General features: G+C 38.1%; 1 protein-coding gene across 1 annotated transcript; it reads right to left on the bottom strand.

Moving 5' to 3' along the window:
• Positions 1 to 13: 13 nt before the first annotated feature.
• On the bottom strand, positions 14 to 13,182 carry LOC306893676 (uncharacterized protein). The gene is made up of 15 exons (XM_079455624.1): positions 12,888 to 13,182; positions 9,589 to 9,922; positions 7,875 to 9,513; positions 7,318 to 7,701; positions 6,579 to 7,001; positions 5,837 to 6,262; positions 5,067 to 5,492; positions 4,516 to 4,773; positions 4,192 to 4,440; positions 3,359 to 3,601; positions 2,975 to 3,232; positions 2,587 to 2,898; positions 2,242 to 2,490; positions 2,055 to 2,138; positions 14 to 1,043 (listed from the first exon to the last, which is right to left on the bottom strand). The coding sequence occupies exons 2-15, from the start codon at positions 9,917 to 9,919 to the stop codon at positions 977 to 979; spliced, it is 5,349 nt and encodes a 1,782-aa protein (XP_079311750.1). The 5' UTR covers positions 9,920 to 9,922; positions 12,888 to 13,182; the 3' UTR covers positions 14 to 976.
• Between the last annotated feature and the right edge of the window lie 1,210 nt (positions 13,183 to 14,392).

Consider the following 14,392-nt stretch of genomic DNA (forward strand, 5'->3'; position numbering starts at 1 on the left):
AAAACAGTATATCCTGGGTTTGGTATGTTTTAATGCTGGTTGGACCAGCACAAACGAGCACAGCATCAAAACCAGCATATTCCATAATAAATCAGTAAATCAGCTTTTTAACTGTTAAGAGTAACTTAATTTATTTAAATGTACATATTCACTGTCCTTTAAAGGAAGAAAGCTGTTGTTTTTGTCTCTGCTGATACTAACTGCCAAGTCTTTACACATCATTTTGTAAAAGAGTGTACAGATGTGTTATTAACAGGTTTAACCTATTGTTTCTTACAATGTACAGTTTCCGGATGCTATGTGTAATGTGCAAGTGTGCAATGTGATGAACAGTGTGTAAGAGCTTTTAATTGTTCAGGCTGAATGAGTGGGGTCCAAAATTATTTCTCTTTCTGGAGCTGTAAAGATCTTGGAGGTTGGGCAGGGGGGCACCGACAATCCTCTCAGCAGTCCTTACTGTTTGTTTGTAGTCTCTTAATGTCTGATTTAGTAGCTGAACCAAACCGGACAGTTATGGATGGGCACAGGACAGACTCAATGATGGCCGAGTAGAACAGTGTGAGCAGCTCCTGTGGCATGTTGAATTTCCTCAGCTGGCTTAGGAAGTACAACCTCTGCTGGGCATTTTTATCGATGGAGTCTATCTGAGTGTCCCACTTCAGGTCCTGAGAGATGGTAGTGCCCAGGAACCCTGAATGACTCTACTGCAGCCACAGTGTTGTTTGTGATGGTGAGTGGAGGGAGTGGAGGGGGGGTTCTCCTGAAGACCACGATCATCTTCACTGATTTGAGCGCGTTGAGCTCCAGGTTGTTGTGACCTCCTGTCTATACGCAGACTATTCAGCATTGTGGATGAGGCCGATGATGGTAGTGTCATCTGGAAATTTCAGGAGCTTGACAGAACAACAGCCACAACGTTGAAGATCACTGTAGGTTCTATCAGCTGGTCATTTACTCCAAATAAAGATTTTGTGCATCACCAGATCTCAAACCGTGTGTCTGTGAGTAAAAGCTTTCGTGATTCAATTCTGTTGTTGAAAAGCCTACAGGAATACAAACATTGACATTACAGTCTAGCTCAAACGATCACATCATCATACACTTAGACATTCATGGTTTTGCTTTGTATAACATATATACACAAAAATGTCTGTGGAGAGCGACTATTGTCTGCGTCTCTTTATGGGGATGTTCACATGCGTGTTCTAAACAAACAGATGACTGAATCTATATCTTTTGTCTGTATTCTTATTCATCATCTCTGTACGATATGTAAATATTATTGAAAGCACAAAGCTTTAAGGCCAGTTTAACAGGAATGTTGGAAAACTTTTTGACAAGCAGGTTCCAGATTTACAAATCTGTCTTCTGAATTTGCAGAAAAATTGTTACAAATATGTAAACGGCATTTACAAAATACATTGGCAGATACAAATGCATAGCACATATTTACAGGTTTCTCTAGATTCAGATTTGAATTGCAACCACAAATAAACATCTACAACCTCTCAAACCTCTCACTACAGTTTCAAATCTTCCTGTCTTGACTTTTGCTACACTTTCGCGATAAACCCAAGTCAGCAAAACTAACTTGTGCTTTCGAAAGCTCAGAAGCCTGAGAAAGTGCAGAATTTGATGACGTCATGTGGCTGAACCACAACCCCCTTAATGGCAGGAATGAATCTAGGAAAACGTGTAAATATGTGCTATGCATTTGTATCTGCCAATGTATTTTGTAAATGCCAGTTTACATAATTGTGACAATTTTTCTGCAACTTGCTTTTCTGCAAGACTTCAGAAGTTGTCCACGAATGCAAATCTCAACATTCAACTTCAGCTTTTTATTTGACAAGTTTTCACTATGGGGCTGTGAGTGTACATTTTAGTGTAGGCCTACTGGTACAAATACTTATTTTCGGGTTCACAAATTAAAATCTACAAGCTCTCAAGTTTTGCTACTGATTTACCCTGATTTACCTTCAACATGGATCTTAAATAAAAGAGTAAGTAAAGCACTTTAACCCAGATTCGGTTTCACTGATGCTCACACACACCTCACTGTCTTTATGTTACTGTCATGAGAGACGATACTGTAGATTTCCAGTGCTCCAGCGTCAGTGATGCTATTGCCACTAAAACTGCACAACACACAAACAAAAGCCAGAATAAAACACACGGAATAAATATCACCGAACAATATAAAATATTCACTATTTCTCTCTCTCTCTGTCTTTCACTCACTCAATGTTTCGTGCTTTGTGGAGGTTTGGCAGCAGGAGATTCAGACTCTGATCAGTTAGATGACACTGACTGAGATCCAGTTCTGTCAGACCTTCAGAATGTTCCAGAACCAGAGCCAGACCTCTACAGACCTGCAGGTCCAGATGAGTCTGACTGAGATCCACTTCTTCACCCAGAGCGCGAGAAAGACATTCAGCTTTTCCATCATCAACATGAGAGAGAAACTGAAGCAGCGTTGATTTACCACACCTGAAAGAGAGAGAGAGAGAGAGATATGTTTTATATGTATATGCGTGTTACTTGTATCTCTGTGTGTATGAATGATATACGTTTATGTTTGCTCACTGGAGTTTAACAGAACGTAAGATTGTGAAGACTTGATCTATTCCAGCTGTATTCATCTGACAGTCGTGTAGATTCAGCTGTGTGAGGGTGTGTGTATGTCTATAAACTCTCTGAACGACTGTAGACATCACACGACAGTCCTCAGCAGTCAGTTGGAGAGTCTGTGCGGGGGTGTCTTCTGTCAGGTCCAGTGCAGAACCACAGGAGAAGTCCAGCTTGTGCTGCAGGGCAGAGAGCAGATCGGCTGACGCCTCCTGCTGGACATCAGATGAACTGCAGTGAAGCATTCTCAGTAAAAGCACTCTGTCAACACTGAAAACAAATCAAATGTCAAAATCATATAATGTAATAACGTATCAACATAATTTTTTTAAAATAGATGTAGGACCTGAGGCAGGAGACACGACTGAGGAGAGGCAGAATGCTCTTGAGCTCCTCCTCTGGTATGGAGGTCCACAGCATGTTGAGTGTGACTGCAGTGCGGTTTTGCAGTATAAAGCGCAGAGCTGCGCAGTGGACCGAGTCCAGCGCTCTGTTCTGAAGGTTAATGCAGTTCTTCACTGAACACAACAGACCGGACACAAACCCTAAAGATCTGGACTCGTAGATCTCTCTTAATAAACACAACATCAAGGTGGAGCTCATCCTGTACAGACACATATAAACGTCACAAAGTCATCAATAAATATAAAAAGAAATCACTGTAAACTTATTAATTTACATATTACGCCATCTGCAAATAATCATTATGCTCAAATCATTTGTCATTTACCGCTGAAAACGAATCCTTTTCAGAAATGGCAGAATTTCTCTGATGTTGAGTGACACGTTCCTTCCTCTACAGTCCACAGTGATGGACGAAATTTCACACTGAAGGAAATAGTGAAGTTCTTCCCAACTCAAGGCACATGGAGTCAAATCTCTTTCCACTTTGTGCAGGAAGCGTGAAGTCAATTCCTCTTCTTGAGCTTCATACACACATTCAGTCAGCGACTGGAGAGTCTCTTTAGACAGTCTAAACACACACAGAGTTCATAACAATTATTTTTTTTGTTATAAATACAAGATGGTTGTGCAGGCTTTTTAAATATATTTTAAAACCTGATCATCAAATAAATAAAGTCTATACTGGAAAAACAGGCTGCACACATTTCAAAGTAAAACACGGCCCTGCAAGTTTAAAATACGCTGGACATGTTATAAACTTACAGTTTCTCACAAAACATTAATTGAATAATCAATTATTTTAATATAATTTTAATAATATTTAATTATTCTTACATTTCATCTTATCCTAATTTTCTGTACACGTCTCAAGTCTTAATTTAACCTTTAAACACATTAGTTTGGTCAAATTTAAAAGCTTTGGAAACTTGAGAACCGTTCATGTTGTGTTATACTGGTTGAAAGTCTTTTAACATTCTGAATATTAAAATCTCTTCTGAGGAAGTCTGAAGACGCAGACAACACACATCATCAATGTGTTCCATGAAGTAACGCAGAGTACCAACCCTATTATATGATATTTCAAAACCTTTTAAAGACTTGCAGGGATTGTCAAACATTTTCAGTCCAACACTGGAGAAATTTGTCATATGGTCAGACCTGAGAGTCACTGGGCTCTGCTGAGACAGAAGGAGAATCAGAGAGAGAGACTTCATCCTGCAGTCGCTCAAGTTCAAACACTGGACGGTCCAGAGTCTCAGAAGAGAAGCCAAACTGCTCAGAACTCTGGACATCTCGCTGTCTGACCGCCGTTTATCATTCAGATCAACTGAGAGTTCATCTACAGTGACAGGAACTCTTGCAGACCTCACTGCACGCACTATTCTCACCACCATATAACCACTCAGCCTGAGAAGAGAACAGAAGTACAAATAGTAAAATCTATAAATACAGTAAATAAAACGGTTTATTTTGGTCCTTTACCTGAGTGTTTGTATGTTTGTGATGTGTCTGAAGAGAAGTCTTGTTCCCCTGAGAGAGATGGCTCGAGGTTTTGCTGTTAAAGTGAGTCTGTGAGCTGACAGATGTAAGACTCCACCCACAAACCTGCAGGTGCTGCTGGGTAATATTCCCTCGAGTCTGAGGTTGAAATCTAGAGCCTGGAACAGCGAGTTCACCAGCTCTGGATTCTCTCTGAACTCCACCGGTTTAAAAAGACTCAACACACAGCGGTCAGCACCACTGAAAAACACAAAAAGTGATTCAAATAAACAGATTCATAAACATTAAACACACAAAACTGAAGCTTTTATGCTTTTTTCACGTTCATAAGCAGCGGAAAATGTATGAACAGTAATTTACCTGAACATATTTGGACGTAACAGAGGGTATTGACATGTGAAGAACATTAACATATTAATAAAGGAATAGCCAGCTGATCTGCCATATGATTATTATAAACTTGACATTTATATAAACTAAAGAAGCATAAAGACGAGCTTACAAATACATTTACTGGAGTGAACAGTCCTGACCTCAGTTGTGAGATGTAGGGCAGACACTGAAGGAAACTCATCACTTGACTCTCATCATCTGTCCATCCTCTCAGCTCTACTGGTTTCTTCTCTGTTTGGAGCTTCAACACTTCCAGGAGGATGAAGGTCTTTCTCTTTGAGAGATCTATGATCCAGACATCAGGTGCTGTCTGATAAACTGACTGTAATGCTGGAAGTAAACTCCTGCCTGTTTGAGTCTCATAGTCCTTTACATGTGAGTAAAGATCCAGCAGAAAATCACTCTGTCTAGAGCTGTTCATATCTCTATAAGGGAAAGATGTGTATGTGCAGACTGATGTCAACAGTTTCAGCATCTGATCTCCTGTCTGTGTCTCAGTTTCTGCTGCTTTAATGAAGAGTTTCGAAACACATTGGACTCCATCACTGCGATTCTTATAGTAAAATCTGTGTTCAAATACAAATAAAATAATTTACATAAAATATACGTCACTGAACTATAACAATTATGTCAAAATATTATGATTTTAGACTTGTAATCTTATTTTCAAGTAAAACGCTGTCGTACATTACAGTTTTAAGGTGGATTGACTAAAAATCTTCTTGTTTATAAACAGTTCAAAACAAACTGTGACTGTAAGCTTGCACACATAATTTCTACATTACAATGTTCAGATCATCCATTCAAGAAAATGTTATATTGTATCTTTGATCTGTGATGTGAAATATTTCTACATTTCCTTTAGAGACAGAGCAACATTTATTGATGGATTTTAATGAGAAACATTAACCTCAGTTGTGAGATGTAGGGCAGACACTGAAGGAAACTCATCACTTGACTCTCATCATCTGTCCATCCTCTCAGCTCTACTGGTTTCTTCTCTGTTTGGAGCTTCAACACTTCCAGGAGGATGGAGGTCTTTCTCTGTGAGAGATCTGTGGACCAGACATCAGGTGCTGTCTGATAAACTGACTGTAATGCTGGAAGTAAACTCCTGCCTGTTTGAGTCTCATAGTCCTTCACATGTGAGTAAAGATTCAGAAGAAAATCACTCTGTTCAGGTGTGTCTATATCTTCATAAGGGAAAGATGTGTATGTGCAGACTGATGTCAACAGTTTCAGCATCTGATCTCCTGTTTGTCTCTCAGTTTCTGCTGCTTTAATGAAGAGTTTCGAAACACATTGGACTCCATCATTGAGATTCTTAAAGTAAAATCTGTGTTCAAATACAAATAAAATAATTTACATAAAAGATGCGTCACTGAACTGTAACAATTATGTCAAAATATTATGATTTTAGACTCGAAATCTTATTTTTAGGTACAACTCTGTCGTAAATTACAGTTTTAAAGTGGATTGACTAAAAATATTCAAAACAAACTGTGACTGCAAGCTTGCACCAATTACAATGTTCAGATCATCCATTCAAGAAAATTTTATATTGTATCTTTGATATGTGATGTGAAATATTTCTACATTTCCTTTAGAGACAGAGCAACATTTATTGATGCACTTTAATGAGAAACATTAACCTCAGTTGTGACATGTAGGGCAGACACTGAAGGAAACTCATCACTTGACTCTCTTCATCTGTCCAGTCCATCAGCTCTACTGGTTTCTTCTCTGTTTGGAGCTTCAACACTTCCAGGAGGATGGAGGTCTTTCTCTCTGAGAGATCAATGATCCAGACATCAGGTGTCTGATAAACTGACTGTAATGCTGGAAGTAAACTCCTGCCTGTTTGAGTCTCACAGTCCTTCACATGTGAGTAAAGATCCAGCAGAAAATCACTCTGTTCAGGTGTGTCTATATCTTCATAAGGGAAAGATGTGTGTGTGCAGACTGATGTCAACAGTTTCAGCATCTGATCTCCTGTTTGTGTCTCAGTTTCTGCTGCTTTAATGAAGAGTTGTGAAAGACATCGGACTTCAACATGGGGATCCCAACAGTCAAAACTGTGTTCAAATACAAATAAAATAATTTACATAAAGTATATGTCACTGAACTATAACAATAATGTCAAAATATTATGATTTTAGACTCGAAATCTTATTTTTAGGTACAACTCTGTCGTATATTACAGTTTTAAAGTGGATTGACTAAAAATATTCAAAACAAACTGTGACTGCAAGCTTGCACCAATTACAATGTTCAGATCATCCATTCAAGAAAATGTTATATTGTATCTTTGATATGTGATGTGAAAAATTTCTACATTTTCTTTAGAGAAAGAGCGACATTTATGAATGCACTTTAATGAGAAACATTAACCTCAGTTGTGAGATGTAGGGCAGACACTGAAGGAAACTCATCACTTGACTCTCATCATCTGTCCATCCTCTCAGCTCTACTGGTTTCTTCTCTGTTTGGAGCTTCAACACTTCCAGGAGGATGGAGGCCTTTCTCTCTGAGAGATCTATGATCCAGACATCAGGTGCTGTCTGATAAACTGACTGTAATGCTGGAAGTAAACTCCTGCCTGTTTGAGTCTCATAGTCCTTCACATGTGAGCAAAGATCCAGCAGTGCTTGGCTCAGGTCTGGCATGTCAGAATTCCAACAGCATGATGTCATAGTCTCATTTTTTTTCGATACTTTGTGGAAAAATTCTAGTAAGAATTTAATTTGCTGTAGCGGTTCATCCCAAAGCTTTATTCTGTAACAGAAATAAAAAACATGAACTATTCAAATATTAGCATTAAAAACAATTATATTAAAAACTAATTGAATTAAATAATTTCACCTTAAAATGTACAAAGTATATAAACTACAAGTAAAGTCCATTTTGACTCAAGAACAACCCTGTAAACATTGATTTTTATTCAGTACCTGATCTTTGGTGAACAGGTGAGAATCATGATCATTCCTGTGTCAGATACGGTGCAGTTCTCCAAATTCAGATGAACTTCTTTATCTGTGGATTGACTGATCACATAAGACAAAGCACAACTCTGATGAGGGTCCAGATTCACATCAACGTTCAGCTGATGCTTCATCTTCTCCAGAAACATCAAGCAAGCGTTAGATGACTGAAGCTCATACAAGCACTGACACACATAGAGAAGATCAATGTCTTCACCGTCACTCTGAGGTCTGAGGAAAGTGTCCAAAAGTTTCTCAGTGAACCATTCGGATGTTTTCTTCATCTGATCCTCTGAGAAGAGACACTTGAGGAGTTTGTTGTTATGTTCTCCCAGAAGTCCACACAGGAAAGGCACAACATGTCTCATGTGTTGATTCTCTTCAGTCTGACACAGTTTCAGGACTTTCTCAATTTCATCTGGATTCTCAACAAGCCACAAAGCTGAGAAGAATTCCTGCATTGTGTTGTGGAGAAATGCAAAGTATTTTGTTTCGGACGTCAGACTGTCTCTTATTGTGAGCATTTTCAGAAAAGCATGACAAATGTTTGTTTCATCACCGCTGATCTCTGGAAGGTTCAGGCTTTTCTGTTCAGTTGCACTGAATGCATTTTTCATTAAGAGATCAAGCTGATCTTTCACTTCTCTTAGGTACTGATCTATTTGTCCAAGCGTTCTCCTCCCATATTTCTTCAAAGTATCACGGAAGATGTGGATGTACATTTCCGTCACTGTGTTTGATTGGTTGCTCACAGTGTCATTTTTAAACAGAACGAAGGCTACGATCATGAATGCATACATTGGCACGTGACTAAGACTGAACAGCTCTTGATTGGTCAACACAACATCTAGAAGATCCGGATTATGACCCAACATCATCTGATGGTAAATTCTGATCGACTCTTCTCTGAATCCTTGAACATACACTTTCTGTGAGGGCCAGTCAGATAAAAAATCATCTTCAAACTCTATTCTGCAGGTTATTATGACCTTCGCCTCAGGTAGAAGGTCTTTGTCCATAATCTTCTGCAGGATGGAGTTTTCTTGCACACGGTTGACACCATCAAACACAATTAAAACATTCTCAGAGTTTTCTTCAATGTCTTGAAATACTTCTTGTCTGTCTCTTTCCGTTGGTTTTAAATACACATCAAACAAAAATGAGTCCAAACTTACCAGGTTGGAAACGTGGGACACAACAGTTTCATCAAAATAAAACACGTAGTCTGGCTCTATGTCCTCCCTTTCTGTCCACATTTTCAACATTTGCTGGACGACTGTAGTCTTTCCGATTCCAGGTTTTCCAATCAACAGGATGTTTCTGGTTTTTGATTTCAGTAGATATTCAGGTGAAAGTGTTTCTTGTTTATCAGGAATGTAAGATCTCAGTTTTTTGGGTCGTAGTTTTCTGAATTTTTTGCACTTTATTTTGATTTTGCAGTTTGCGGTTTTCACCACAGAGCCTGTCTCTAAAACAAGAGGTATGTAATTGAAGTTTGTCTGTGCATTGTTGTGCAGATATTTACAGCTTTGTTTCCACTGCTTTTTCAGGATACTTTTTACTTTATCCTTAAGCTGCATCTGGTAGTTCTGACAGGGCTTTGTACCTAAAATAACTAAAGTTGAATTAAAAATGTTTATTTACTGTATTTGTACTTTAATTGTTTCACACATCTACTCACCAAATGAATAGCTAGCATCTGCATCTTCCCTAAAGGCGAAACAACTTATCCAGGAATGTAAGTCAACGTGTAACGTTCTCTTCCGAGTGAAATCCAAAATCCTGAGTAACTCATAACTGGCTTCTTCCCCTTTACACTGGACCCTGTCCAGTATAGATCTGGCTTTATTAAACTCTGTCTCCTCTGCTTTGAGAGCATCAACATCATGTACATTGAAAACGTTCTGCTGATAAAGATTCTCAATGATGAGAGGAAGGTTTTGCATATGAGTCACCAGGCGCTTCCTGGATTTTCGGAGGTACTCAACAGCAGATTGCTGTGCACAGGCCATAACCTGAAGTACAAAAGAATTTATATTATAAATATTCAATATTCTTAAATGTAATTCTAAACTATTTTCATATAAACATATTCATTTTTCTAAGAATGCTAGGGCTGACTTTGTCAATGATTATACTACAAGAATAATTTGTCCATATCTTAAACTTTATTTGTGTAACAAATGTGCATAAACTTTATTTGTGTAACAAATGTCCAAACTTTATTTGTGTAACAAATGTGCATAAACTTTATTTGTGTAACAAGCACCTCGCGACTCACGTATGTGTGTAATGTGTTAAACGGCATTAACGAATATCATACTTCTTTGGCCTATGTTACGCGTCTGTGTAAGTCAACATTTCGGAGTTTCTGATAACGAAGGCTACATATTGGTAAAGTAAGGCAGTTAGGCCTGATCAACATTATATCAAAATTCATTATACTAAATAAAAAAACTTTGCAATGCATTGTCAGTGTAAAAATGAAAATAAAATCATTATGGTGGATGCTTAAATAGTTTTACATGTCTAAAAGATGGTCGTTTAAAGCCAAATGTACAGACTCTTTCTGAAACTGAACGCATTCCTGTTTCATGGCAGGCAGGCTGCTTGTGTCAAGAGGACATATCGCCACCTATTGGCCTCGTGTATTATTATATCTGATCTTATGTTTGTCATATCATATTTAGCTGTTATACAGGTGCTGGTCATATAATATCATCAAAAGGTTGATTTATTTCACTCATTCAAAAAGTGAAACTTGTATATTATATTCATTCATTACACACAGATCGATATATTTCAAATGTTTATTTCTTTAAATTGTGATGAGGAAAATCCCAATTTCAGTATCTCAGAAAATTAGAATATTGTGAAAAGGTTAAATATTAAAGACACCTGATGCCACACTATAATCAGCTATTTATCTCAAAAATCCTGCAAAGCCTTTAAATGGTATCTCAGTCTAGTTCTGCAGGCTACACAATCACAGGGAAGACTGCTGATTTGACAGTTGTCCAAAAGACGATCATTGACACCTTACACAAGGAGCGTAAGACACAAAAGGGCATTGCAAAAGAGGCTGGCTGTTCACAGAGCTCTGTGTCCAAGCACATTAATAGAGAAGCGAAGGGAAGGAAAAGATGTGGTAGAAAAAAGTGTACAAGCAATCAGGATAAGCGCGGAGAGGATTGTGAAATCTTTTCTACTCACACAAATGCAATAGAGGCCGTTCAGAAACGTGTGGGAGAATCACAAAGAGTGGACTGCAGCTGGAGACAGTGCTTCAAGAACCACAATGCACAGACGTATGAAAGGCATGGGTTTCAGCTGTCGCATTCCCTGTGTCAAGCCACTCTTGAACAACAGAAAGCGTCAGAAGCGTCTCGCCTGGGCTAAAGACAAAAAGGACTGCACTGCTGTTCTCTGATAGAAGTAAATTTAGCATTTCATCAAATCAGAGTCCCAGAGCCTGGAGGAAGAGAGGAGAGGCACACAATCCACGTTGCTTGAGGTCCAGTGTAAAGTTTCCACAGTCAGTGATGCTTTGGGGTGCCATGTCATCTGCTGGTGTTGGTCCACTGTGTTTTCTGATGTCCAATGTCAACGCAGCCGTATACCAGGTAGTTATAGAGCACTTCCTGCTTCCGACCAATTTTTTGGAGATGCAGATTTATTTTTCCTATAGGACTTGGCACCTGCACACGGTGCCAAAGCAACCAGTACCTGGTTTAAGGACCATTGTATCCCTGTTCTTAATTGGCCAGCAAACTCGCCTGACCTTTACCCCATAGAGAATCTATGGGGTATTGTGAAGAGGAAGATGCGATATGCCAGACCCAACAATGCAGAAGAGCTGAAGGCCACTATCAGAACAACCTGGGCTCTCATAACACCTGAGCAGTGCCACAGACTGATCGACTCCATGCCACGCCGCATTGCTGCAGTAATTCAGGCTAAATGAGCCCCAACTAACTATTGAGTGCTGTACATGCTCATATTTTTCCTGTTCATGCTTTTCAGTTGGCCAAGATTTCTCAAAATACTTTCTTTGTATTGGTCTTAAGTAATATTGTAATTTTCTGAGATACTCAATTTGGGATTTTCCATAGTTGTCAGTTAAATTCATCAAAATTAAAAGAAATAAACATTTGAAATATACCAGTCTGTGTGTAATGAATGAATATAATATACAAGTTTCACTTTTTGAATGAAATGACTTTTGATGATATTCAGCACCTGTATATAGAAAACGTGTGTGCTTCGCTGTAGCTTTAAGAGAACAAGTTGCAACCATTTGATGTCATAGATTTTGCGCAATAAAGGCCTTGGAGTAAAAATATGTTTCAGAGTTTATGAAAACTGTGACAGTTACACTGTTTTTTAATTACACATTTATAAAGTAAATGCCATTGATAATATATTAAGCCAAACATCTCTCTATACCCAAGGTTCCTTTTTAAAGCGAGCGGCCACAATAAAGTGGCTAACGTTTGGCTACTGCATACATCACTTTAAGTTTCCCCTACTGCCATCTGACTATTGCGCATGGGCAAATTGCAATTTGAATGCTGAAACCATGCGTCGTGTGCCCTTATTATGATACAATCTTTTCAACTCACACAAATAAAATAGAGGCACAGTCATGCTATGTATTTCAGATTAAATTAAAAAAGTCTTTATCCTCAAATCTTATTTAAGATTTATATTATAAATCTGTTAAATGCGCTTTTTTGTACAAATAACTGTAGACACTACGCTTTTGAGATTATAGTGTTATTTTGGGACTCTCTTTGTCCATGATCAATTCACTGGAGTTTTTAGACGATCCCTAACTGTGCCGCTATCCAGAACATGGAAATAATAGGAATCCCGTATTCTTCTTGACGGTGTTGTTTGTAGTTAACATACATGTCATAATTCACTAATAGAATAATTTAGCATTAGTCATTATACAATACAGAAAATGAGCAACTTTACCGTAATACAGTAACTTGGAGCAGAAAGGCAGAACGATCTTCATCGGTTTATACTTTCGTTTTCGGATATTGGAGGAGTAAACTATTCTGGCATGAAACTGTCTTTCCTTATAGGTCTATTATTGACTATTTTCTTGTTGAGCTACAATGTAGTAGGCATAAGTCGCAAAAGCTTAATAACCTGTTGACAAAAAGTTTACGATAGGAAGTACTGCTTCCGCATAGTCAAAAAACGTCAAATGGTAGGCTTGTTTGAGATGCGCCTTGGCTCGCCTGAAATGTAGGTGAGAGTAGGCGGCTGCAGTAAGGGGAGGAGTCAAAAAAACTTTGAAGTCGGACACTTCGTGAATCTCGCTGTTTTGTCGCTTGTAAACGTGAACAATGGACGAGATCGCGTTCGCGTTTTTTATCGCAGACGAAGTGGATGTAATCGAAATACCACTGTTTTTACATGAAGATGGTTACAATAATAATCACTGAATGTACTGTCAAAATAAACAGCTTACACAACGGCACGTAAGACATTTTCAAAGATTGTATAAACAAATGGTAAATGAAGTAAATAGCAAGTTGCTTTTGAGAGACAGAGGTTATAACAAATGTTTATCATATTTAATAACACGCAGGTTTCTGCCACCATTTCACGTCCATAGTATTTTTCCATACCATGCAAGTCAAAGCTGTATTGTAGCAAATATTCTTCAGAATTTCTTCCCTTGTTTTAAGACCCAGACACTTCTCAGATGAAACCTCACAAAGATGAGGCATAATGACTAAACAGTCCATTTAGATATGTATTTAGATATGTATTAGATATGTATTGATTTATTAATTCACACAAACATACAATAGAATAAACGTTATCGAGCATGCGCATAACGACGTTGTAGAAATCGCTCATGCGCAAATGATGATTTTGTTTTCCGACGATTTACTACACTGCACGATCGGTTCCACGCTTATGCAACTTTGTTTTACTTTGTTTATATTTTTTACTGTTAAATAATATACAAAACTCAATTTACGTCGCTGCTGTCCATCTGGTCTCATTTCACTATGCGTTCTGTCAAGTCAGTTTGAAATACTGTAATGTTTCCCCTGACTTTGTAGTTTGTAGTTCTTTCTTCATGTAAATCAGTCTAGTTAGACATACGTGTTATGTTCCTTATTGGGCTTTTGACATGGTGGAGCATTCTTTTATTTTTCAAACTCTTAAACACTTTGGTTTTGCTCCTAAATTCATTAGTATAGTTGGAATGCTTTATAAAGACATTAACAGTTCTGTAGCTCTTACCCAAGGTACTTGTCCAAGATTTGAGGTTAGAAGGGGCATCAGGCAAGGATGTGGATGCTCACCTTTATTATTTATAATGGTAGCAGAAATGTTGTCTATTTTACTCAAAATGGGAACTATATCAGGCATTCGTTTTGAAGGTAAAAATTTTACTGTCAGTCAATTTGCTGACGACACTACTCTTTTTTTAAGAAATGAACAACAGATTCCCA

This window comes from Barbatula barbatula (assembly GCF_947034865.1).
Source record: "Barbatula barbatula genome assembly, chromosome: 5".
Taxonomy (NCBI): Eukaryota; Metazoa; Chordata; class Actinopteri; order Cypriniformes; family Nemacheilidae; genus Barbatula; species Barbatula barbatula.

What these genes read in the sequence shown, in the direction of transcription:
- LOC306893676 (XM_079455624.1), bottom strand. Translation starts at nt 9,919, where the DNA reads ATGGCCTGTGCACAGCAATCTGCTGTTGAGTACCTCCGAAAATCCAGG. An exon ending in ACCTGTTCACCAAAGATCAG is followed by an intron (nt 7,702 to 7,874) that starts GTACTGAATAAA and finishes TTTCTGTTACAG; the next exon opens with AATAAAGCTTTGGGATGAAC. An exon ending in AGTAACATAAAGACAGTGAG is followed by an intron (nt 1,044 to 2,054) that starts GTGTGTGTGAGC and finishes GTATTCCTGTAG; the next exon opens with GCTTTTCAACAACAGAATTG.